The sequence below is a fragment of the Sceloporus occidentalis genome, unplaced genomic scaffold, assembly GCF_023333645.1.
Source record: "Sceloporus occidentalis isolate IW3139 unplaced genomic scaffold, rSceOcc1.0.p SCAF_159, whole genome shotgun sequence".
Classification (NCBI taxonomy): Eukaryota; Metazoa; Chordata; class Lepidosauria; order Squamata; family Phrynosomatidae; genus Sceloporus; species Sceloporus occidentalis.
In genome coordinates this window covers 1611330-1638346 of record NW_028317139.1, presented here as the reverse complement: position 1 = coordinate 1638346, position 27017 = coordinate 1611330, and the positions used below count along the sequence as shown (strand labels likewise).

At 38.4% G+C, this 27017-nt stretch overlaps 1 protein-coding gene across 1 annotated transcript; it reads right to left on the bottom strand.

The window, feature by feature from the left end:
• Window positions 1-5321: 5321 nt before the first annotated feature.
• LOC149280154 (H(+)/Cl(-) exchange transporter 4-like) lies at window positions 5322-19628 on the bottom strand. Its single transcript, XM_089500775.1, has 11 exons — window positions 19485-19628; window positions 18484-18583; window positions 17197-17384; window positions 14455-14577; window positions 14136-14342; window positions 13475-13555; window positions 12336-12881; window positions 10447-10633; window positions 9192-9590; window positions 8411-8627; window positions 5322-5412 (listed from the first exon to the last, which is right to left on the bottom strand). Exons 1-11 carry the CDS (start codon window positions 19626-19628, stop codon window positions 5322-5324), a joined length of 2283 nt encoding a protein of 760 aa, XP_089356901.1.
• Between the last annotated feature and the right edge of the window lie 7389 nt (window positions 19629-27017).

The window sequence follows — 27017 nt, the reverse complement described above, 5'->3', positions numbered from 1 at the left end:
AGATATGCCTAACTGCATTGTTCCAGTTTTTGCTTGTTATTATGCTTATTTTCCCCAAAAAGGGACCAAAACAACCTTCATGGGCACTCAGAATAAACCCTGGACCAACAACTTTTAAGTTACCTCCACAATACTTGGTCACCCAATCCTTCTGTATCATTCCCACCCAACCTTCTAATAGATTGTAAGCCCACAAGAGCAGGGCCCTCTTATTATTGTAATAATGTTATGAAATCTGAGTAAATGTAATGTTATAAAATCTCCACAGGGAAGGGCATTTCAGGGATTCACAGCCTTTTCCATGAAGAATGTCTTCCTTTCTTTGAGATGGAACAGTGTTTCCTCTAATCTTAATAATTGGCCTCTTGTTGCCTGCTTTGTCTGTAGGGAGAAGATATTCTATGCAAGGACCTCATATGGACTTGTACATGTATTGTACATAGTGATGAGGTCATCTTTTAGGGGCTGATGTCAGCGGGCTGTCCCGTGGTGTTGGCGGTCCCGACAATATCAGGGGCATTCCCAATGATGTCAGAGGGCATTCCGGCTTACATTGCGGGAAACACCACCCTTTAAATGGGAAATCGGCAGGGAGCGGGGCGTGTCAAGACCTCGCCCCCACAACCCGGTGAAGCGGTGCTTCACCCAGAGCTCTCCTGGTCAAACCTGGATAGCTCCCAGGTATGGCCATGTTTATTGAAGCTATGCATTAGGAAAGTGTCAGGATTTTATCCTGACTGCAGGATAGTTAAAGTTGTACCCTTCGTTTGCTATAATCAATGTTCTATGTATTTCTGTTCAGCTGTGTATTTCTGTTCAGCTGTGTTTTGTTATGCTATTACCCTGCCTCCCTCAACTGAAGCCTAGACCACTCACACCTGACCTAATGAACAGGCTTTATATCCCTGCCTCCCAGTAACAGAGTTGTGAGTTCATTAAGTTCTTTGGAACCATAGTTCATGCCAGACTCTGGATCTGTCTATTGGATTTACCTGCCTGCCTGTTACCTCTTCGACCCGGACTGCCTTTTGGATTTACCCTTTTGCCAGCCTGTTACCTGTTTGAATTGGACTGCCTACTGGATAGTAGGTTGCTTGCTACCTGTCCCAGACCCCTTTTGGATACTTACCTGGACTTTTCTACCTTCATACTCCCCAGCAGTCTGTATGCATGATATGCCTCCTACTCTGCTGCTTATGGTGAGATGTCTGCTTTGCTTTGTGTAATATACTTATAACCAAACATTCTGCTTGTGTCATTTGTGAAGTGTGTTTCTATCACTGCGTTCTTACACTCCTGTGCTCTGGACTCCAACATCCAGTTAAGGGCTGCAATATGATGAGCCTGACAGATGTAAGTGTGGAAGTGCCGGCAGCAGCGGAGGTTGTCTGTGCGCACAGCCGGCTGCGGCATGCGCACAGACAACCTCCGCTGCCGCCGGCACCTCTGCCAGGGCTTCCATGGTGGAGCACCGGAAAGTCATGCAATGCCGGTGCTCCGTCATAGAAGCAGTGGCAGAAGTGCCGGCAGCAGTGAAGGTTGTCTGCGCGCATTGCACAGAACTCCACCGGCTGTCAGAGAGGCGGATCTGGGTTCCCTGCAGCGCTGCGGGGGATCTGGATGTTAGTCTTGTAATCAGCCCTTTATTTGGTCCCTGATTAGAAGACGACCTCGAATATAAGACAATGGTTATTTTTCTGAGCATTTGCAAATACGGTAGTATTGCATCTCTGAAAAAATCCTTGTATATTAAATAGCCCAGCATTGACATCCATGAAAGACCTAGCCATGACATTTCTTGTTAATTTTCCTTCAATTACTATGATCCATCAGTGAAGATTGTATTGGAATCCGACTGTCAACTCAAGTAGGCCAGTGTCACAAGAATTCCACACTCAACATGTCTAACTCTAGTGCTTGAAATTGTTTTCAACCATACAATTCTAATTTAAATGCACTAATCACAAATTGTTAGGGCAAGATACCAAGTACAAAAGAATATCTGGATCAGGGATTATCTGAAATGTCTGCAAATATACACAGTATATATGAATAATTCATCTGTTAATTCAGTCTCATATATTAATTTTATTTCTTATATATTCATTTTATTTAAAAATAGATTCCAAGCTATAGGTGGATTTTTTTTACATACAACAAGATTAGTAACTAAACTTATTTTGTACACTTTCTCATTTGTAACAGCAGAGTAACATAAATCCAAAATAGCAGATCATACACTTCATGCAGTTTAAATTAAAAGTTTGCAGTGATCTTAAATGCAAATACAGTATTACAATAGTATATTTTAGCTGGCAATATAGTGCAGTTTGTTACTTAAACCTAAAAATAAGGTAATTTAAAATTATCCACGTATTTTCTTATCACTTAAATACTGAAAATAACCATATGTGCATTAATGGCCTTTTGATCTCATTAGTGATACATGTTGATACTGAAAACAAATATGTGATTCATGTTGGTACTGAAAAATAAAGTGTCCTACATAAAAAAAAATAATGAACAGATTTCGCACATTGTACACATACAGGAGAACCCAGCCACCAAGTTTGTTAATGTCCCACCCCGTTTCCTTGTCCAGAGCCTCTATTTAAATTACATATAATATATTATTTTATATGTTCATGATTCCATTAATGCCCCCGTAGACATGCTGGCAGAGCCAACATAGGGGTATTTGGTGATTTTGTATTAAGTTGGCTACAGTGAAAGTTATGTATGATATTAGTTTAAATAGTGTTCTTATCACTAAAGTAAGCCATGGAATGGTTCAAACAGTGGTATATTTAACTTTGGTAACACACTAGGCCCAACCTTGGGAACAATCTAGTCCCCAGAATGACTACTAGTTTTTCTATGTCTCTATTTTATTCTTATTGTTATTAAACCAGGAAGTGTAGACAGGAAGCATACTTAAGTACACTTCCTGTACATGCTCTATAGCTCAATTACAGTGGGAGTAACATCAGATAATGATAATTGAAAATCTAACAATAACTCATGAGCAAAACTTTTTTTTTTAATGCATGAACAGACCACATACAGCAAAGGCGTTAGCCTTGAAACTGGTAAATGCAAGCTTCAAGAGTAAGTAAAAGATGCACAGCTTCACAAAGAGAGTGGTGGGTATATGGAATGGACTCTAAGAGGAGAATATGGAATCTACAACCGTGAAACAATCCAAGGAAAATAAAACAAATTTGTTGTAGCCATCTAATTGTGTTAAAGACAGGCATATAAAAAACAGATGTTAATTACAATGGCCATTCCCTTTGTGATATGCGATTAGCACAGATCTATATTTTCTTTCCACTTCTCAGTGTGATGAACTCCAAAGCCTTCCAAAGTAAGTAAGTACTCCCTCGAGTGAAAAGTCCTCTGTCTGCTAATTGTACCATTGTCTGCAGTTTATCTCAAATGTATTTACTGAATAGAAATATTCTTCTTACAGTAATCTTGCACAATGAAACTCCAGGACTAGCTAATTAAAAGAATGGTTTAGACACACATTACATGTTAACAGCAATGTGATGTAGATTTATCTGTCTCATTAGTACCCTAATGTTACTTGATTACTCGTTATAGCTAGTATAATCTCTCCCCTGCATTAAACATGCAACCTTCTACCTACCATACCTTTGCTTCCCGCTCCGGCTTGTTGAACACCTTAACACTTTCATTTTACAATGAAATAATAGCACGTATAAATTATTTATTAATTAATTAGAGAAATCTAAATTGTGGGGCAGGCTAACCTCAATTAGATAATGAATAAAACAACACTAGACACATTTAACATTATACATATATATATATATATATATATATATATATATACCGTATATAACTGGTTGTTAGACGTTTTCCTGTATAATTCCAAAATAAAAAATGGACATTACGTTTATCGTGGGTTTTATTAAGTATTTTTTTAAATTATAAAAACCAGTAAAGCATAGAAAATCATTGATTCTTTACAAAATTGTGTATTGAAATTTTATAGAACTGGGCCAGATGTGTAATATGGTTCAGGTAGGGTGACCACATGAGCTGTTTTTTCCAGGATGCGTCTAATTTTAACATGTTGCTCAACATCACAACATCGAAAAACAGACACATATCTTGAAAAAGCAAAAGAGAACCAATGTGTCTTTTAAAAACACTTTTAATGTACTAGTTCTTCAGGATAGCTTAATCCACATACCTGAATTCTTGAGTTCCAGGTACCTTTTAGTTGTGTAAAGCATAATTTTATCACATAACTCTTCCTACTCCATCCTACTTCTCTCTTCTACAATCAACGTATATAGGTTTCTAGGGCTTTCCTGGTATATTTTGTTGGTAAGGCCATGTTCTGATCAGATATATATATACAGTATATATATATATAATCTCCTGGAAAGAATGTGTTTGTATCATGAGCCTGGAGCTAATCTAGACAAACTCTACCATATAATGGTGGTAACATGGACCATTCTATAATGGCTCAGGGTGACTAGGCTGCGGGGGAAACAAGATAAATCTTTGTAGGTGTGGGGATATGGCATACCAGGATATGATGTCATATCCCAGCGCTCTGTTTCTTCTTTTAGTGTACCGGAGATCCGACCATAGAATCACCGTTTGAAACATTCCATGGCTTACTAATATCATAACATACATAACTTTCACTGTATCCAATATCACCAATTACCCCTATGTTGGCTCTGCCTCTATCACAGCAGGTCTAGGAGGGCATCAATGGAATCATGATCAAATTAAAAAATATATATTATATGTCATTTCAAAGTAGGCTGTGGACATATAGCATCTTCATCCATGCCCAACAGAAAACTTGACAAATTCACTCATTCCAGCCACAATGCATGAATATTGAAATCCCAGTGACTAAAACACAAATCATTACTTTCACTATTTCTGACTATCTCTTGTTTAATTACAATATAACTTAATAATAAATAAAGAAATAAATAAGCTAGGAAATGTACATCCACTTGCACACATGCATTTGTAGCCAACGTATGGATCAAAAGCTGAATATATTTATTTTAAGCAGTACTGTGTCATTGTATTTGTAAAGCCCCATCATCTTATCATATTCTCGATGTTTCCACTCCTTTTGACGGCTTGTATACAAATCCTTGTACCAAGATGGTGGTCGGGATATGCAATAGCCAAAGGTCTTTCAAAGACTTTTCATCCGCTTTCTTTAGCAGTGGTCGAGAGCTCATTCCCACTCTTGAGGAACGTGGAACACTGGAAATATTCTAATGATATCCACATCTGAATATTATTTTACCAGTCTAGTTGAACATAATTGACTCGGGGTCCTGATTGGCCATTTGTGCCATGTGCCTTAAAACATCTTTTTTTGTTATAATTCCCAGAAGCCTCCTGTAAAAAAAAAATAACATAAACAAGGTAAAAATCACAGGTTTTGAATGCAGTCCACTGCATTTTATTGTGCATGTGCTCCCAATTAAATCACACCAAGGCTGTCTCTTTGCTTTCATAAAACAGCAAGATGCAAAGAATTCAATGCGTCACATTTCCATTTGGTTCCTGAAAACGCAGCAGATGCTGCTGAAGTCACTGACAATATTATAAGCTGCCCCCTTTAGAATGAACGCAGGTCATGCATACATTTTCTATAGACGTCTTCATGAGATATTTTTTTAATTGAAATGTAACCTCACATTTAAATGCGGATGGATTTGTGACCAAAAGAACGGTGATATTTTGAGAAGTTAATGTGTTGTGGCATTTACCAGTGTAAGATTGCAGCTGAGACACATTTAAACCAGACCAGTAATTCCCACAATGGTTTTCCTTACAAGTACTGCCGTAATATAACATGTTCATTATCATTGCATTCACAAGGCTCGTGGATCTTGAAAATGACTTGGTATAATAACCCCCAGGTTGCGGCACATCTACAGTAATTATGGTGCTCGACCAGCCAAAGCCTGGAAGACTGCAAGTTGCCCGGTTATGGTCTCGATGGAGACAGGAGCCACCGATGCCACCCATAACATTTCCTTCAAGGAAAAAAAAAATGTGCTCTCAATTAGGAAGATGCAAGATGAGGAAATCAGTGTGTTTCTTCATAGGTGTATACAACACAACTATAAATGCCAGATTCTGCTGCTTATGTCATGATGTTTTGGCTTCTACTCTTGTAGCCAGATGAGGCCTATGCCCATACCTGGGAACTCCCCGGCTTTGACCCAGAGATTGCCGGGTGAAGCAAAGCTTCTCAGATTCTCCGGGTTAAGACCCAAATCCTCCGAAGCTCCCTGCCCATTTTCCTTTTAAAAGGGGGTGTTTCCCGCTGCTGTCATCGGGACCGCCCCTGACGTCACGGGATCGCCCGCTGATGTCAACGGGCAGTCCTGGCCGCGTCCTGCAAGGAAAGTCTCCGGGTAGCCGGAGACCAGACGTTCCCAGGTATGCCTATGCCTAGAGTTGGTAATGGAACAAATAATTGTGATAGGGGCGCTTAGTTTCAAGAATAGCAAAAGGAGGTATGGCATTTGCCGGGTTTCACCCAGAGTCTCCAGGTGTGAAGCTACTAACTTGGGACTCCAGGTTAGTTTCTTTAATATATGGGCAGAATTCCAGATCCTGCCTTCTCCATGCCTTCTTTAGTGTGATGGGTTATCCTGTCCACTGAAAGAATCCACATCTGCTGATTAGGCAGCCTACCCTATATAAAACTACACAGTGAGCTAGCGTTATCCCATCAGTAAGGAATGTATAAAATATATTCCCTTTTCACACTATTCTTTTATCCACCTATTTCCTCATGTGAACTCACAGACAGAGTCAGTTTCAGGAATTTTGGAGCAACCCGTGTAACATAATATCTGCACTGAAGGCAGGCAGGTGCCAGGAAAAACAGGTGTTGGCGCAAGCCAGGTCAATGGTCCACACCTGCCCATGTCTGGCCTGCAGCCCGAGGACCTTTTAGGAATATATAGCAGAATGTTCTGCTTCTTACTACACAACATTGCCCCTCAGGCTATAATGCAGACTGAGTGTAGATTTTCTTAGGTATTTTACCTAAGTACACCTGAAATCTGCACACACTACTTCCATTGATGTCTTCCTTTCACTAACTTCATTAGTCGGGTATAATTATTCAGCTGTAACCCTTTTCAACTGCTGTTTTTCTCGTCTAGTTTTGGTTACCATAGTAATGTCTGTCGTCTACTTTAGTACCTCAATATTCTGGTGATATGATAAAATGCACTAAATAATATGGGCCCTTTAGTAGATATTACAACTCAACAGTGACATCAAGTGGACAGTTTGAAAATAAGTGTATTGAAGATGGATTATGGTTGTACTCCCCTTCATTTACTACATCCTGGCATCCCAAAATTTTCAGTATTCCTTTGTGTTACTATATCTTGTTTGTTGCTTGAATTATTGATTGTGAACAATGGGTTTGGCAAAAAAAATAACTGGAAAATATTTGCACTCTGGATGCACATTTCTTAAGACTGTCGCCCTTCATACTTCTTCTGACCTTTCATTCAGTAAGTGGTTTTACTGTAAACATGTTCATATAATTCAATTCCATAAGACGTAATTCAAGGATGAAACTGGCCTAGTTGAGAATATTATAGTTATCACAACAGTAGCATACAAACCTTAACATAACACACATCATACAAATTCCTCCAGTGTCAACTCTCTGTCCCTCTAAATATCGTCCACACCTTCCTGTTGTAGCGCAACAAATGTCCATACACAATCTATCGTCTAACAACTTTGCAGGGGGTTATATTGAAAGGTTGTTGCAAGTTTCCCATCGGCATTTTCTCTGTCAATTGTTCACTCCAACCTTTTTTCCTTTGATTGAACTGGTTGAGTTGTGGTGTGATTAGGTGACATGGATGGTTTCTGCTTATGTGCATTTTGGCTGAGGACGGTTATTTATTTGCTTTTAGTTAGGGTCATTGTTGCTACGTTGTCTGTATAATGTGTATAGAATGGTTGTTCTTTATTTTCTGACTACGTCTTGACCCAATCTGGCCCATTGAATCAAGCCCATCGTATTTCCCCATTAACTGTGCAGTTTTAATGCACATTGCACAATATATATATATATATATACTGTATATTAGTATGTGCTTGGTTGAAAAATGTTTAAGTGCATATTCTGTTTTAACAATAAAATTGTGCGTAACTTTCTATTTTGTAATACTTTCTATATTGTAACCTTTGTAAAGTGCCTTGGTCTAAGGCGCTATTAAATAAATAATTTACATCCCTAAATAATCCTGAATGGCTTCAGAATAAAAGAGCTCATTAGGAGTGACATTATACACAGTTTTACACATCAATAGATCACAAATTTGTTGTCCCAAACAGAAAGCGTACTCACCCGCTACGAGTTACAAGACATTGTCTCAGTCCAAGTTTTCGGAAAATATCCACTACTGTCTCCATAGGCGTGTGGTCAGTGACCGTAAATGGGCTCAGATTTAGTATACGTCTCAGTTTCAGAGGGTGCGGGCTGTTGGCGGGTAACTCTGGAGGGTCTTCAGTGAAATAGATTATTGAATTGCTCACCACTCCATCTTGTCTCTGTCTGGCATTCTCTGTAAATGGGATATTGTGGGCATTTTAGTGATGAAAACAAATCTGTCATTTATTATACAACACTGTTTAATATTTGAGGCAGGACTGAGCTATACCGCAGGCTTGACTCTTTGAGCCACGTGAGACAGCGTAGGGAAGTCTTTGCAAATGTCCCTGTAGGTGTTATCATGAGCCAAGAATCGAGAGTAGAAGTTTGAGCGGGCTTGAATATAACCTGTTGGCACTTAACTGGTGTACAACCGTACTTAGAAGAATATTCATGTTCAATATAAGGCTGTATTTTTTTATATACCCCAAATAGCAGCTACATAGCTACTTTCTAGGTTTCGTGAAAATCTTTTCTGAAATAATACAAATTTTTCCCCATATGCTTATCCTAGGCAAAGTTTTTTTGTGCTTTATATGCCAATGGTTCTATGATGAGAAATGCAAATACAGGACACTTGACATTTTGATGTGTTCCTGTTTAACAATCAAAATTTGTTTGGCATGTCATCAAACTCCTTTCAAGAACACACACACACACAAATGCCTGCAATATGGTATATGCAACAACAACTTACTTATAGCAATTATGAGTTCCCTTCTTTGGGCAAAGCCAATCAGGCGCTCAGAATCTCTGGATACCACAACAGGAAACCCATTATAATCTGTTTCTTTGATTAAAGTTTCTACATCTTCCACTGTCATACTGTCTTGGGTCAGAACGGACAATGATGGCTCCCCTCGACGTGGCCTCATGACGTCTGTTGCCAGGGTTCTGTGAGTGAATTCATCCCTCACATCCAGGAACGGATAACCGTTTAAGTGAATGTGGGCTTCATAAATGCCTTCCTTCCCAAATGCATCTGCTACCCATTTACTGGTAACTGCGGCTGCCATCAGTGGTACGATGTATTCCAGACCACCAGTCAACTCAAACATGATCACAACCAAAGAAACAGTCATCCTGGTGACACCACCTGTAGATGTATAGATACTGTTAGAGACAACATTCTTCTGTGTGTACGTATACCATGTGATAATAGGCAGGATATTTGAAAAGTTATAATACATACAGTGGGGCAAAAAAGTATTTAGTCAGCCACCAATTGTGCAAGTTCTCCCACTTAAAAAGATGAGAGAGGCCTGTAATTTTCACCATAGGTACACTTCAACTATGAGAGACAGAATCGGGGGAAAGAATACAGGAAATCACATTGTCTGATTTTTAAAGAATTTATTTGCAAATTATGGTGGAAAATAAGTATCTGTTTAAGTGTGAGAACTTGCACAATTGGTGGCTGACTAAATACTTTTTTGCCCCACTGTATAATATAGAAATATTGTACCTTATTACTATCATTTACTAGTTTAATATAAGGCCTAGAGTGATTTCCTCAAGGACTTTGTCAGCCAGGTGGTGATCTACGCACAGCTTGCCAGCATATACATATTAGTCAATATGCACCCCATAACATCTGTACCTGGTGACTTAACAGGGTATTGCAGATTTCCCAAAAACCTAAAAGTAAAACATCAAGATGTCTTAATAATAAGAGCCTAAATTGAGATATGTTTATTTTATTTTACTGGCAAGTTATTTTTATGTAAGAATGTTGACTCTATTTTTTCACGTTTTCTATTGGCTGCCATTAAATTTACTCAATGTAGTAAACCCTGGAGAAGGGGAGGTTTGTGATCTCATAAGCAAAAATTCTTCTGATTCTTTGGAAATTCAGCATGAATGCACTCAATGTTCCCAGGGTTGTCAGAGAACAGTTATGTATTATCGGCAGTAGGACACCTTAAATGTTGAATTAAAATGTTTAATAGTACCTAGACAAGCTGCTGCTCCCACCATAGCATAAAGCCCAGGCGTGACACAGTCAGCTCCTGGTCTGCACCAGCTCCTAAAGATGATCCAGTCATGGTGGTGGTAGGCAAGCTGTTCCACTCCAACTCCAACTATACGCCCAGCTATAGCTCCAACCGCTATACTTGGAATAAACAAACCAGAGGGGATCTATAAAAACATCCAAAATAAAAGAATTATTAAGGTCACAATGAAAAAGTGATGCAAATATGTTTTTTTTGTAATTAATGTGAAGAATAAATATGGCATATAACAAAAATTTAAAACATTTGTTAAAAAGCCCCACCCTAGTAAATGTATCCAGTAGGTTAAATATACTAGGGTTTCCTTGTACATACATGTAGATTGTGCATGCAAGACAGGAAGGTGACATCACACAATATAATGATGAGTATGTATATATATATTTACCTATAAATTAGGTTAAATTTAATAATTTAAATGAGACAAAATATGTGCAGAATAAACACATTCACACAGTCACATTTTGGGAGTTGCAGTCTACTATATAATAATAATAATAATAATAATACAAAACTAGGTGTTTAACAGTTTTTATGAGGGGGTTTACAGTTTCAGGGGCCTTTGTCATGTTACAGGGAATGATACCATGTTAGGCAGCCTGTCCCATGGACCAATTTCTGGCTAACTGCACATGAGTCACTATTATATGTTGCTTTTAGGGGGCATTCTGTAATTCTGCAGTTTGTTGGGAACTTTTATAAAGATGCGCTGCTTTAAGTGATTTACCATGTTTAGCATGTTTGGTATTTCACTATAATATAAAACTATTTTAAGAATCAGAACATCTTTTTTGTCATTCTTTCTTTGTAAAACATTTTTCAGTTAAACAACTTACAAGTTTATTCTTTTTTTGTGAATGCCTCTGGTATATTGTATTGTCATTTGGAACTTAGTGGCAATGTGCATATACATTAAACAGATCAAACTCAACTTTACAGAAGAAACAAGATCAAAGCCTTAAGTGAGAGGTTTTAACTATATGATACTCTGCAGACTCAACACAAAATATATACCTTGAAAAAATGTTTTGTGGTTTTAAATATCAGATCTGTTTAGGGTTTATTTGACCTGGCTCCTTAAGTACTTTGGTGTTTAAAATCACTTGGTTTTGTTATAAGCTGCTTAATATAATGACTTTGTTTTGTGGACAGAATGTGTGTGCTGCACACTGTAACGTGTAAGCATGAATGACAATGTTGAGGAGCTGAAGAGGTGATACAAATATCCCAAATACACGCCTATAATAAAATGTTAGCATCTGACCTTTGTTACCCCATAAGTCAGTGTCTATCCTCTACCCTTAAGGAGTGACTGTATGAGGCATTTCTTTTTGGTTTTCCTGGGACAGTGATGATTTCCAGTCACTGCCTCACTTTCCTGCTTTTGGTGGCAGCATTTGCTGTTTGGAGGGCTTCTCTAATCACCCCAAAGAGTAATGTAGGTATGAACTGTTCCAGTACATACCTCCATGCTCCTGCTCACCACACCAACCCAACATATGTGTCCCAAATTGGGCTACTGAAATGTTTAAAAGTATTGTATAGGTAGCATACCATAATGTATTGAAAAGCAACAATATTTAGCACTTTGCAATTGCCAAAAGGCAAACTATGTTAAGATAGTGGGTAACCGTCTAAGCAAGATCTATGCGTATTTAAGGTGGCTGCCTAATACCACCGTTGCCGAGGTTTTAGCATTGGAGGTGGCTTCTTTGATGACCTGCCTACTGTGTACTGAAATCTGGATTTGGCTCAGAAAACAATGATAGTGTATTCACTTTGATAGTAAGAATGCTTTAGAATATCAGTGATGAGTCAAAGTGTCTTACCTTCATGCCAAATGTAAATATAGTGATGATAATTTTGAAAATAAGAGCCAGTGCAAGCTGCCACATTGCCGTATACACACCCGGGCCTGCTGGTCGATCCGGAATGTCATCTACGGGTCTTGTCATATTGGGATCATTAATGTAGTCACAGAGCTGAGAAGACTCTAGTGCTCCACAGTCATTGAAAAGCTCTGAGATGAGCTCACTGGTGCTCCTCCGCGTATAAGGATTTGGGTAAGCCAGGAGAGCCGTGATAACAGTAACGACGATGACTTCTAGCACAGGATACTTTCCAAGCTTGGTGGTCTTACGTCTCCTACACCACGCAATGTTACAGCGAATGAAAAGGGTCCCCCATAGACCACCAAAAACTCCGAGGAGAATGAATGGAAATAACTCAGCCATGTACCACGGAGTGTGATATTCCACATAAAAAAGAACCAGGCGGCTGTTTCCAAATGGGTTAATGGATCGTAGTGTAAAAGCAGCAACTAGGGCAGCAAAAAATGAGCGCCATAGCGTTTTTAGAGGGAAATAGTAACTCACCTACAAAAACATAAGACAATAAGTGCAATACTATTATATATTTAGTTATGTGTAAACAAATAGGTGTTACATATCTGCAATATCCAGAGCAGTTAACATTCAACGTATTTAAAAAGGCTCATAAATGTAGGATCCGCATGACTTTTAACACAACTCACACATGAGTACTATATTTCAAGCAAAGTAGGCATTGTCCCATTAGGTTAGTTTAATCTAGTCCTATGACTAAGAACACAAATCCAGGGGAAAGCTGGCAATAGTCCCCCAGGCTGATTTAATGATTTTGGGCCACTGTCTGAAACCTTTTGCATTCCATCTGCATAGGGCAGGATAGAAATTGGGCATTGTTGCCCTTGCCATAGGTAGTCAAATGTGGTGTTACTGGGCCTCTAGCTTGGGCTTGCAACCTAGAATGGTGCTATCCTCCGCTGCATTAGGTGACTTAGCATGATCAGTTTTCCCCTGATGTGAAGTCACGTTTACATGTTTATACACTGAACCACAAGAAAGTTTCATCAGAATTTATAGCACCAAAAAGACAAAAGAAAGCATTCCAGTGATATAGCCTAAGACTATTTTTCAAAATAGCTTACCTCTTCCAAACTGAAAAGAACGCCACCGATTGGAGCTCCAAAAGCAACAGATACTCCAACAGCCGCTGCCGCTGAAAGTACCTAGAAGACACAAATACAATAGAATGTGGATCTTTTGCCAAAAGCTATAAAATATGCCATATACGCCTATTAAAAACAATTTTTTACGTTTATTTTCTCACGGCTTGCATGATTATTCCTCCTCATGAAGTTATCAATGCCCTTTCGTTTGCTGATTATTGTGAATTGGTTGGGGCTGCCTTTGTAGGGGAGAGAGTAAGAAATGGAAATTGATTACGCAACGCTTGTCCTGCCGCAGACTGTCACCTCTCAGCTTCCATGTGGGGAACTAAGTATATCCTAATCAATTGATTAATAAACTAATATCACAAGCTGTATAAAGCAAATAAGTGATGGTGACAGTTTCAAAGACAGGAGGAATGTGCTTCTGATTGTATAAAAGAAGTATGGACAATGCTCAACCTCACTGGCATCCTGAAAAGAAGCAATTGAGCTCAGCCCAGTTCAACTGTACGGCTTGGAGATCTGCCCTGGGTGGGCTACCTTCTTAGGTTTTACTATGATTTGCAGCACATTGTCTAGCGTGACAAAGAAAATGTGTTTGTGGCAAATGGTGTGATCTTATCCCTACCTAACTTACCTCTCTTCTTTTTCCTTCATTCTTGCTATATTTGGAAAACAGACTGCTGAACAAGTTGCCACAGCAGCATGCCACGTGGACAGATGGTCCTTCTTTCCCCAAACTAAGTCCCGATGACACCACCAGGACTAATGTGACTGTTTTTATTAACAGGGTCCATTTTCCTAGGTAGCCTCTAATTATGAATCCACTGAGTATGGTTTTGATCTGGAAGGCAAATTAGTTCAGTAATTAATAGTTCCTTACATTAGCAAAAGGTTACATTTGCAATTTTATTACTTATAATCATTGCTTACATCAACACAAGTAAAATGCTCACCTCAGGTATTCCAGATCCACAAGCGTATGGTGCAAAAACTCTCACCAAAGAAACTGCCAGGAAGGCAAATGTTAATGCCCACATAATGTAGAGGAAATAATTTAAAATATATGCACTGGCACCCTGTAAAAGAGTAAAACCCACAAGATTATATACTGGAAAATACCTGTAAATATTTGACAAGCCAAAAAGGTTCCATTCTTTAGATGATGTATTCTGTCATTCTCTGGATCATGTTTACATTTATGTTTAACTAATTGCTGTACTTCATGCACTCATCGACCAGCCTTACCATGCAAGCAGTCTAGGTGGATGCCCTAGGTAGGAAATGGACATTTACATATACACTCTCATGCTCACACACATACTCACTACATACACATTCATGCTATCACACAAACACACTCATACATACACTCTCATTCTAACATACATACATACATACTCCCTCCCCTTACCCTCTCATCCCTTCCCTTATTTACAGCCTTGCTTTTATTGCGGGGTCACCCAACCTTGCATTACATGATCCCTTGCATTCTGCTTCCCAGGGCTGGTCCAAAATTGTTCACAAAAGGGAAAATTGACACAAAGTTTAATTGTGAGAGATTGGCTCAACTCGACTGTGAGCTTGATCACTTTTCCAGGCAAAGTAGGTTGAGCTCTAACTTGACTGATAACTTGATAACTAAAGCTAGAGAACAGCTCTACCTGTCCTTTTGGAAAGTAAGCTCATGCTTCCAGTCTGAAGGTAAGAAAAATGGATATAGGAGTATTAGCCCAAGAGAAAAAGTAGTCTTTAGTTGAAGTAGATACCTTTTATAACTCCAGTACAAAAAAACTTTCAGGACCTCACGGACCTCTTTTTTAGATGGAGCATTTAGTCTTTATTCTCAAGGCAAACTTCATCAGGTGCCAAAGTGAAAATATATGATAAGAGCCCATTCTTAATTGGTTGGCAGTTATGTCAACACTCATTGATCCACAGCAAGAAGTAAAACTTTTTTCCACAGCAAAAATATTTTTCCTGGCACCATTTGAAATGATATTATTATATTATTATATTTACCCCCTTAATAGTGCATGCTCCTTTTCATATCGTACGCAGAACCTATTTTCTATATTGCTATCAAATGTTTTGTATAAAGTAATCTTTCCTATACCTCAGGTGCATACATGCACTGTCAGATATAATTCTTCGTTTAACACAGACCTATTTCTTGAGCTGACTTGAAAGAAATGATTCGCCTATGCAGATTCACTAGATAAAGGCAGACATGGCATAATCAAATATCCACTCAAGGCCCCTTGTTCTCGCCAGGGTTCTTGATTGAGTTGATCCGAAGTTCCGCTGTATCACAGACAGCAAGGTACATCTTTTTGTCATTCTAACTACTAATTACTCTCAGAACATAACAGACGGACTTATACCTACATTCAGGCTACAGGAGAATCATAGGGCTGTCATGTTTAGTCTGCAGATGTCAGTCACGCTGTCTAGGCATATAACCCCGCAAAGCGGAGACATTATCATCGTATGACACACCATAACATGAGCGAAACGCTTGCATGGCAGAAAAATATCTGCTAGAGTTTTTTTTAGCAGCTAATAAACACCGCAGAAAACGATCTGTGCCCACGCATACATAATCCAGGGCTGCTGAACAATGAAATCTAGCTACAGGGAATAATAAGGCAATATTATATAGTGTTAAATTCTGCTTATCTATGGATCAACAGGTAGTTTGGACTTGTTGATTTAAATTTAAAATATGTACAAAAATAGCAAAATGGTTTCACAGATCTACACATACAGTTTTCCATTCATCAAAAACACCTTTCAATGTGAAGAATAGACTTGTGTATTCGTATTTGGGCGAACATGAAAAGGAACACGAAGGGTAGGTTTTCGTTGTTCAGCTCGAATACCGAACATACGAACATTGCGGCAGCAAAACGTATATGAACACGAAGACACACAATACGTATAATCTTTGTGTTGGTCTTCGTTTACTAATCTCCCTGGCCCCTTCCCCATCTAGCCTACCGTATCTACGCAGCATTGCAGGGGTTAACAGGAGTGGAAATCCATAGGTTCGCCGTTTGGTTGATGCCAGAGGCGGCCCCTGCAGGCGACCAACAGTCGCCCGCGCGGCCCTTTAACTCTTGACGGTGGAACTTAGCCTGGGGAGACCATGGTCTCCCCGCTCCAAGAGTTAAAGGTCTGTACGATCGACTCCATTGGTCGCCAGCAGGGGGACCAGTGGTCTCCCCCCCGGCCAAGTTGCAGCACCAGGCTTTTAAAAGTCTGTACGAGTTACTCTATTGGTCGCCAGCAGGGGGCTTGTCTGCCATCAACCAATGAAGCGCCAAAGCTGCTGCGTAGTGCTGCGTTAACCCCGTATTAACTCCTTCTACAAAAAAAGAAGGAAAAAAAGAAAACGGAGAATGTACACGAATATTCGCTCGAACCGAACCCCCCCACCCCCCACAAAGACGAACACGAAGACGTACACGAAGAGTTGGCCGGCGCCCATGTCTAGTGAAGAATGTGTTACCTTTACGATGCATTTAATCAAATGTCTGTTGCGTGGTGTGTCATGTATAATATGTCAATAATCTCATATTATTTTTTAGGTAGAATACATCATGAGAAACGCACCCAGACAATGCAGTGTCTAATTTCACTATAACAACATTCGTCCCAAACAGTGTATATGGTGATGATTTACTTATAATGCATACCTCAGACTGACTTATCATCAGCTCAGACCATTTCTGCCACTGAGGGCATGTGTCCCGGTCATCAAAAGTTGTTTCACTCGATGTCCAGCAACACTGTTCCTGACTGTACCAGAAACCAGTGAGACAGATTCCCTCCTTCAGATCAATCATCCAGTCCACCGCTAAATCTATCACTCCAGCTAAAGTACCTGAAAATACGAAGAACCTGAGGTTTAGACTCATCACTTATCGCTGGTGAATTCTTGAAAATTTACTAATAAAGTCTATATCATTGGAACAGCTGAGGAGAGTCATCTGTGCCAAAGAAGGTCAAGATAGCTCAGATCCCTCGCTAGACCATCTTGAATAATGCATTAGGTTTTGAGAAACACAACGATTAAATGTTTCTCGCTCTTTTCTTCTGCAGCTGTCTCCTAACTAAGTAAACAGTGACATCAAGTGGTCATGCTTTATAGAACAACATACTATATTTAATATACAATATATATATTTGATTAAATCAGTAACAATAAACCAAAACACTGTTTGTGTTCCATAAGTATAGAGATGGTTTATTGCCTCAGTTAGGGTGGTAGAGATGGGGATACATACTTCAAACCACAGAATGTACCTCATTTGCCAAAATATACAGTTTAAATATTGATAGAACTAAATCAGTAACATAGCATTACATTAAATGAGTAATTTGGAGGAGAGGGGGGGAATCAAGAAAAAGACAATTAACATAGTGCTTCTTACAGTACATACATACAATGGGTATAACAAAAGTAGAATAGACGGACTAAAATGAGTTGTAGCATTAGGTAAAGAGTGCCCTGCTCAAAAGCTTACAACCTAGAGGCCGCCCTGGACATTCAGTCCATGGGATGATCCAGTTGTTCTTTTCCAGCTTTACTCTGGCACTTACCAAATATATATCGCTCCTTACACAAAGTAAATGTTACTAAAATTTAGCAACAGGTCCTTGGCTTCACCAATATAAAAACACTGATCCTCTAGAACACGTGTAAACCATACCCAGGAAGTTCCCATGCTGGGCTACAACGACTCTTGGGTGAGTGGCTTTGCAAAGGGGACTAGTTAGTTGTACAGTTAAACAGAGCTAGTGGCTCATAGCGACAGGGCTACCCCAAACAGCCTTTGGTAAGTCGTTGGGAGTAGGCATGGGAAAGTTTCAGTGCCTGAAGAGAAAAAAGCTCACGCAAAGATCCAGGGGAGCAGGGCTTCACCCAGAGACTTTGGGTCAAACTTAGAAAGTCCCCAGGTTTGCTATGGAAAGGTACTCACCTGACAAAAGTCCAATAAGGAGCATAACAACCCATCCTGACCAGGCATCTAGGAGACCTTTGATGAATTCCCATATTGATTCTTTGCTCTTGCTTGTGATCTGCACAGTGGAAAATAATTGTCACCATTTATAGATTTAATACTTTGATCGAAGCCTGTAATTTTAAAAAGCAAAATTATGGCGTGTTACATTGTCAAGTACAAAATGTAATTTAAGAACGTGATGTACTATTTCAAATAGGAACCATAATATTGGATAACATACAAAAGCTTCTAGATTGTCTTTCACTGTTTACTAACCTTCAGTAAAACATGACTTAGATTTCAATGCAAGCTGTGTCAAATTTTGTCAGCCAAGTTAACCCTTACACAAGCTGGACATCGTATCTACTTAGGTAGATCTACTCTTAATATCTATGGCTTTCAAAACCCATTATTAAAAAAGCATCTACCAGTACATAAAAGTATCTAAACATTTATCTGGTTGTTTCTCATACTAGAAGCATTTAAGTACCATAACTTTTGCAATCTTTTGCTCATTCTATAACCTTCAGTGCATTCAAGGTCTAATAAGAAACAAACACACTCCATTGTCTCCATAAGCATACAATAGGTGGATCCTAGTATGCAACAAAATACATTAGATAATAATATCTCGGTCTTGTCTTAAAAAGCACTAGAGATTGTCCATAACTTGGTGAAATGTTCTTTAGGCAAAATGTTTACATAGCTACGTGATTAATAAAGAGAACAATTGATTTATTTTATAAAGAGTTAAATATATTTATATATTTTTACTTTAGGGGAGTCGATTCAATCACCAATATACAAACAAGTTCAAAGCTCTGAGGGTCTTATTTCAACCTTACTAGATATGTAACAACCCTAGACTCCGCGAGAACATGAAGCAACTTGGCCTAATGCTATCTATGTTATTTATGAGTTGGTCATGGGACAAAACAGAAAATTTTATACATATAGAGAAAAAAATCTATGCTTACCCTTCTATGCCTATCTGTGTCACGTGACTTCTCCCTTAGCCAATCAATAGTATGGAAATCTTCATATGTGCCAACATCTGGAATAGGCTCATCGAGAAAATCCATCAGGTTACTGGAACCATTTATCTCTCCTGTATTAACCATTTTAACGTCTGCAAGAAAAGTAGTTACTATTCAATTGGACCTGATTTATAATAGGGAGGAAAAACAGAGGCTAGTTTTCTTTTTACAGAAATGTAGCCATGCCACAAGTAATAAAGGCATAATGATTAATTTGATCAGAAACTCTGTCTATGTTCTTAATATTATGACATAGAAAATACCCAGCATATAAAACGATTAAGGGTAACATACTAGGAAATCACAAAAACAAACATATATATCTTCTTAACTTAGGTCCCTCTCTCACCTTCCTTTGTAAAAACTAAGCAGTGGTACTTGTTCAGGCTTTATTTGTCACGCTGTGTTTCAGATCATCAAACAAATTTTGATATTAGACAAAGAGAACCCTTTTAAATAACTACTTTTTTAATAATACTAAATCAACCAATTAACAATATTTAATTGATACTTTGGTTCAGTTTCAACAAAATGTCCAGGCAAGATTCCTGCCAGCCCTGTTGAATCTAAACATCAAAGTGAAGTAAGCGAAAAGGTCCGAAAAAACAGCACATGTGTGAGAGAGTATCTATGTGTAAGTGGGGTCAGATGGAGTGTTAGAATGAATGTGTACATGTGTGTTAGTGAGTATGAATAAGTGTGTGTAATTTACATATGTATGCCGGAGTGTATGTTGGAAGGGGGTTGGGGCAAAGAAGGCACAGACAAGTTGTTTGGGGCAATGATAGCACAGACCAGCTGTTGATGTTCAGGGGACCCAGGACAATTTTTACACCAGGGCCCTGTGGTTGTTAGTTACTCCCCTGGTGGTGAACATTCCTCCAAGTGTGTATCGATAACTCATCCAGACTGCACAAAAATGGTATCCAACCACTGCTGACTTGTCTAACACTTGCCATAAAACATCTTGATAACCTCCAGGACTTTTGGGATAATATTCTGTGAACCGATGACTCTGGCATAAAGCTAACACAGCATTCTAGAACATCATACCAACAGTCAGCTTTGCTGCTTCAGGATCTAAATGACTTGCTATAATTGATGAAACCATGATTTTTTTCTCACTACCAGAAAATCCTGAAGGAGACCTAAAGCTCAAGTGCAGCAGGACAATGATCAGAGGAACACAAGCAAGTCCACATCCGAATGGCTCAAAAGAAACAAAATGAAGGTTTTGCAGTGGCCTAGTCAAAGGCCTGCCTTGAATCTGATTGAGATACTGTGCGTGACCTTAGAAAGGCAATTCTGACAAGAGTGGACCAGAATTCCGACAGCGAGGTAAAAGACTTGTCGGCAGTTATCGCAAACGTTTGTTTGTGGTTGTTGCTGCCCAGGGTGACACAACCACGCATTAGATTTATGGGGGCAATTACTTTTTCACATGGGTTTTGATTAACATGTTAACTGATCATTTAAAAGTTGCATTATGTGTTTACTCACATTGTCTTTGACTTATATTGATTGATCTGAAACATTTAATTAGATGCAAAATAAAACAAGTCGGGAAGGGGCCAAATACTTTTTTACAACACTGTATATTTTGCTTTCTTTTTAGCTTGAATTTGTATTTGGTATCATCTTTCTGAGTCTACTTATGTTTCCTAAATGCTATCTTCTTCTTCTTTATATGTGCGACTTAGTGGTTTCCTTTTTCTTTTAGTCGAACAAGTTTAATGTTCTGCTGCCTTTAGCAAATAAATGAAATATTTAATAATCAAATAATTCCATTTCTCCTGGACTCCACCTAAAGATGTCTGGGCCATCAGCGTTTGAAGTTAACATAAGTTTGGAGGGGCAAACTTGAAAAGGTTGGACAAAGTATTCAGGGAGGTCAACTTGACGGCATACTTAAGAACAGGTGATTTTGATTCAGTTTTCAGTAAAGTATTTTTTTCTGCCTGAAGAACGTTGAATCACTTAAGGGGATAATTATGCAAACTTTACTTTCCAAATAAGCAGAGTTTGCTTTATCATACCAAGCTGTTAGATATTCGAGTGAGGGTCCGACGACGCATTATAGACACAGCCAAGTGCCTGTACTGTGGGAGACTGCCTCTGCACTCAAGGACAGGAAGAAGGCACGCAGAAATAGGTCAACATCAAAAGGTTGGTAAAGAATCTCTTAAGAGAACAATTGTGCAAAACTTACTTTAATGCAAAAGTTTACATTATTTTTTTTCTTAAAAGAAAACATATACTTTATTGGCACTTTAATGCAAATGACAACTCAAGCTTAAGTGAAAGAAGTTCTGTGAAGGGTTTATCTCTGGCCTAAGGTTCTCATGGTGAATGAAAAGATCCTCCATAACTCCATGTTTTCCTAACACACTCCTTCATATTCTGCACTGTGAAATATTAGGCAGCCATGGAGAGTTATTGTATGGCATGCATGGCTGCATGATATGGTTGGTAGGAGACTGAGTGCAAGGAGGTTAAGTAAAGGAGGAAGTAAAGACGGAGGGAGTTCGGGGGCGGTATAGATATGTATAGATATGTAGGACATTATGGGGGGGAAAGGGGCTATATGAGGAAGAGGGTTGCTCAGACATGTTCTTTTGAAGCATGTTGCCTGCCCCCCAATAATGGAGTTGTTGGGGGGATGGCATCATTTTGTCACAGCTGAAGTGGGGTCTCTGGAAGTATTCTGCTGGAATGGTAGTTGACATGGACTGGTAAAAGTATGGTTGTCAAGTAGCAGTGAAACCTGGTTATGGCCACTGAGCTGGGGTGTTTTTGTGGCTGATGGCTAGAACAAGTGAGTGTTTTTTGGTACAGTTGGGCAGAAGACTCTCATTGATTATAAATCTGGGGCAATGCTAACATGTCACTTAAAAAATGTTGTTATGCTGGATTATAAAGAAACTACACCAGTTTATTGTTTTAATAAAGCTGTGTCCATCCTAGTCCAAAAATGTGTGTGTTTTTTGGGGGGGAATGGTAAGAAGGATAGTCACAAGGCATGACAATTGAAGGAGCTTTGGCCGTACCGTTGTCATATTAAGTTCCAGAAACGTTGATATTAGAACCATCAGGTTACAACAGTTAGCTGCTGGGCTATTAAAGGGTTAACATCTTGGTTAGTGGGTCCCACGTGTGTCACCGACACCGAGCTGGCTGAACAATGATACAGGTGTTAGTTCTAATTTGACTGAGGCTAGTATTAATTGCAATACAGGGCCCTGCTGCGATGTTAGGACTTGTCTTTATGTGGTATAAAAAAAACAAGGGAAACTAAATCCAAAGGAAACTAAGAAGCACCTCACCGAATTCACTGTAGCAGATAGATAGATAAATAGATAGATAGATAGATAGATAGATCTGGCACTCACAGGGTTAAAGCAGCACATGATTCCTTTTATACATGACATGATAACGGACCTGACTTACATGTATGTGGAAGTACACCTATTGGTCGGTGAACAGTCATGATATTATTTATTAACCTTGTATAAATCAGCAGCACATTTTATAATTATGAAGTTTACATCTACCGCACATACATTTCAATACATGCCAGTATTACTACCGCGATCATTTGGCAAATGACTGGGAGAAAAAATTGTCTGTTTTTGTCGCAGCAGCTTAGAACACGCTGCATCTCACGGGTTATTTAATCCCAGGTCTATTTATTTTCCACGTTTGAGTCTGTGAATTTTGTGCCCTATTTATTTATTTTCTTAAATTAGTTATGCATGCTGTTCGGCTTTCTGTAACAAAAGAACCTTTATCTGCACTGCTGGGCAATAGGCCTTCTGCTTCACTGCTCGATACAATAGCAATTCTGCGTTGATGTCAGCTGCTGCAAGGCATGGAGTGTTACACGCATTTCAGCTTATTACACATTAGTCTTTTACAAAGATCTGATATTCCACATAAAAAAAATAGCTTTTCTTACCTGTAATACAGCATCCCTCAGCTCCGACTTAAAGAATCAGCCAGCATCTCTCCTTCTAACATGGGAAAGCAATGATGTCATAGGGAGGAAGCTGTAAGAGTCATGTGATGTAAATCTCCTTTTACAGAGAACAACCTGCTCCCAGCTGTAAAAGACAGATTTAAAGGAGCAATGACCTCCCGTAGGAGGAAAAAAAAAAAAAAAATCAATAAGCACACTTTTGTTCTTTTGTTGGTTGCCAGATTGCGTCGTTAAGAAATTCAAGGGCTGGCTTGAAATAAAATACCAAAGCAGCTCTGGGGGTTGTGCTTGTGTTACGCAGCGAAAGAGGATTAATGATTAAAGTATTTTGAGCTAGGAAAAATGAATTGAGACGTTTAAAAAAACTGGGCTAACATTAGGGATTTTGCTAAATTTTCCCAAGTAAAAAAAAAATTGCATATTAGAATTATAATATTAACATTTTCTGGAAAAAAAAAAGCAAACTTCCTCAAATGGAGACTTTAGTTGAAAGTAATACTATTTATTTGGTCCACATAGAAAAGGGTGTTATATATATGCTTTCAGGAGTTCCAACTTTGTATCTTTTTCTATTTGTTGGCCCCAAAACTGGAATCAACATCGACAAAACACTTCTTAAACACACATGTACATATAGTACATATAAAAATAAAAAAAATAAACACCTTGTTTTGGGGAATATGCAGTATATGGGGGGGGCGTACGTGGAAATTCAAGGTTCAGCGTTCCATAAAGATCCATTTTAGTTTTTCTTTTTGCATGCTACTTAAGATACTTGGCACATAACCAGATTCAAACCTTTTTTACATTAGTTCCATTGCTTATAAAATATGTGAAGTGAGTTTAAAAAACATTAACTTCTAATAAAGTGGCAACAGGGCAACAGTATATAAATCCTGATGGGATACAGATGCTAGTTAATGTCCACCTAGACTTTAAATAAAATCATCACAGTGGATAGTAAATTGTCTAGTACAAGGCATAGGTATGTTCCCCATGTGTTCTCTAAAGCGACCCTTTTTATGTTTGCGTAGGTAGGGCTTCCAGATGGCTCCTTACACATGGAAACAATGGATCCTGCAGGACAATCCTACAGTATCCATGGTCCATGCTAAGTGAGAAAGCTGATCAGCCTAATTTAAGGAGTAACTGTTACTTACAGTTATTATTATTACATTTTATTTATAGAGCGCAGTAGATTTTTGAGCACTATTACTATAGTACATAATACAAAATTAACCTTAACACACATATGACATACTGGTACAGAAGGAGAAGATGGTTATGCGCTCATGGAGGTAGACATGGAGGTAGACACAGATAGATACAGGGCAGATGAAACCCTGACTATGAAATTGGGAAGATGTTGAGAAGAGGATCAAGTACAACTCAACAACATGGTTAGGAGAGATTAGCGTTATATCGGGCACTTTTCAAAAGAATAGCATGGGCACATATGGCTCTTGGGCTAGGCTACCAACATGCCATCTTTTGAGAAGAAAACAGCTTTGTGGAAAATTATCGCGGAAACAAAAAAAGTAAACAAGACAAGTTTGCGTCCAAACTGTTTATTCACCATCAATATAAAATGTTCATGTCTTTGCGGCATTAGATATAATAGTCTTAACACCATGTAATGATAACGCCTGACATGAATTCATACTAATAAGAAGGGGGGGATCTCCAACCAACCTACTTACCCACCCATATCTTCCCTCTTTCTATTCTAGGTCAGGTTAGAAGAGTCATTAAGGAGAGGTGCCGGTTTCTAAAGCCATCAGAGAATGTGACTGATTTCAGGACTGGATGTGGGAATATAGTGTATTTTATTTAGCCTTTCATGCTATTTGAAAAATGACCAGAATGTGGCAGCAAAGAACTACCGAAGATGGGATCATCTTCAGCTTCAGTCTCCGGCTAATGTCCCGATATGCTGCTAGACACACACAAAACTAAACAGGACACTTGTGTTCTATTCATTAGTATAAATAGTAATTGATGAACAAACTTTGGAGACATGGGTCTCCCTGAAGGTTAAATGTCTGCCCAAGTTGACTTTTCACTTTACAGACTTAAACTAGACTAGTTTGTTAGACATTTTAATGATAATAATGATTATTTCACAGAACATGACTGCTATAAACTTTGCAATAAAATGTTTAGAATGTGGGACAAATAACTATTTTTTTTTAGTATTTTCTTACAGTTTTTGGAAACATGTTATGTCTAAAGGCTATAGGTAACAAAAATATAATGGCTTACAGCATTTCACCCAGCCTTCTTTCCAACCCTCACCACATTAAGAAATATTCACATTATTTAGCTAAGCATAATTATTTCCAAATTACCAAAATCTATATAAACCAAGCAAACTAAGGTCTCCATCAAAACTTATCAGTAATCAATACAATTTTACTTATTCCCCATCATGGTAATAGGTTCCGACCTCTATATTTTACTTGTACCCTATGAGGGTAAATATTGCATGTCACAGTTTTTATGTAATATTGTAGAAATATTTGATGCATTGTAATGTTCTACCTTCAGATATGTGATGACACTGTGTTTGCTGTCTTGAAAATGTGCTTGCCCGGTGGGGCCAGCCATTGTCGGACTAAATATTTGATCTAATCCAACTGTTTAAAGCCAGATTGATTCAGACTTGATAATCGCTCAAGAAGGTTGCATTTTATTTTGTAGTCCCCAATTAAACCTACCAAAGGCTTACATGAAGAATAATCTAATTTTAAAATGCAGTCAGTAACGCACCACTGCGTTGGACAGTAAGAATCCCACAAACATTTTCTTTACAAAAAATCAAGACGACAAGATCTCTGAAAAATGCAATGCAATTTTTAATCAGTATTAAAAACCTTGCTGTGATAATATTTCAATATAGAACAGGGATGGTGAAAAAAAATATTTGATACATAATACCAAAGGAAAAAAAAAAGAAGCTAAAAGCTACTAAAATTAACAGTTTGCAAAAAACCAGTATTTTCAGGTACCAGAAAGAAAAGCAGCTCACTAGTTCAATTCAACTGTACGAAAAACACTGTGAAGCATATATTCAGTCTAAAAAACATCTTTAAGCAGATATTTTCCCTCAAGGAAAACAAGGCACTATAAATAAATTATAATACAGTGAATTTCCCTGAACTTGCTTTTTTTCTGATTTCCAGCCTTTATTAAGTTACACAAAAGGGCAACAAAACTGCCCACATTCTAGAAAAGGGTAGTTAATCTATAAAATAACTTGTCTTTGGGGATTTCAGTGTTACAGCAAGGAAAAACCAAGCCTTGCTGCAGTCATATTATAAAATATATAATAATAGATATTTATATATGTATATAGGCTTTTATTTTTTTTTCTTCATTTTTTTTTTTACAAAATATGAATAAGCCTTTTAAACATTTAACATGAATGTAACTAATCTAATAACTTCATGGAGATACAAACAAAATGACCAAATCCTTCCTGTGCATAAGGTAGCGAG

Bases quoted from the DNA above. Each gene is read 5' to 3' on its own strand.
- LOC149280154 (XM_089500775.1), bottom strand. From the start codon at position 19,628: ATGGTTAATACAGGAGAGATAAATGGTTCCAGTAACCTGATGGATTTT. The intron at 18,584-19,484 runs GTAAGCATAGAT...TCCACTGTGCAG, and splicing joins ACACAGATAGGCATAGAAGG to ATCACAAGCAAGAGCAAAGA. The intron at 14,343-14,454 runs GTGAGCATTTTA...TTTGCCTTCCAG, and splicing joins GTGGATCTGGAATACCTGAG to ATCAAAACCATACTCAGTGG.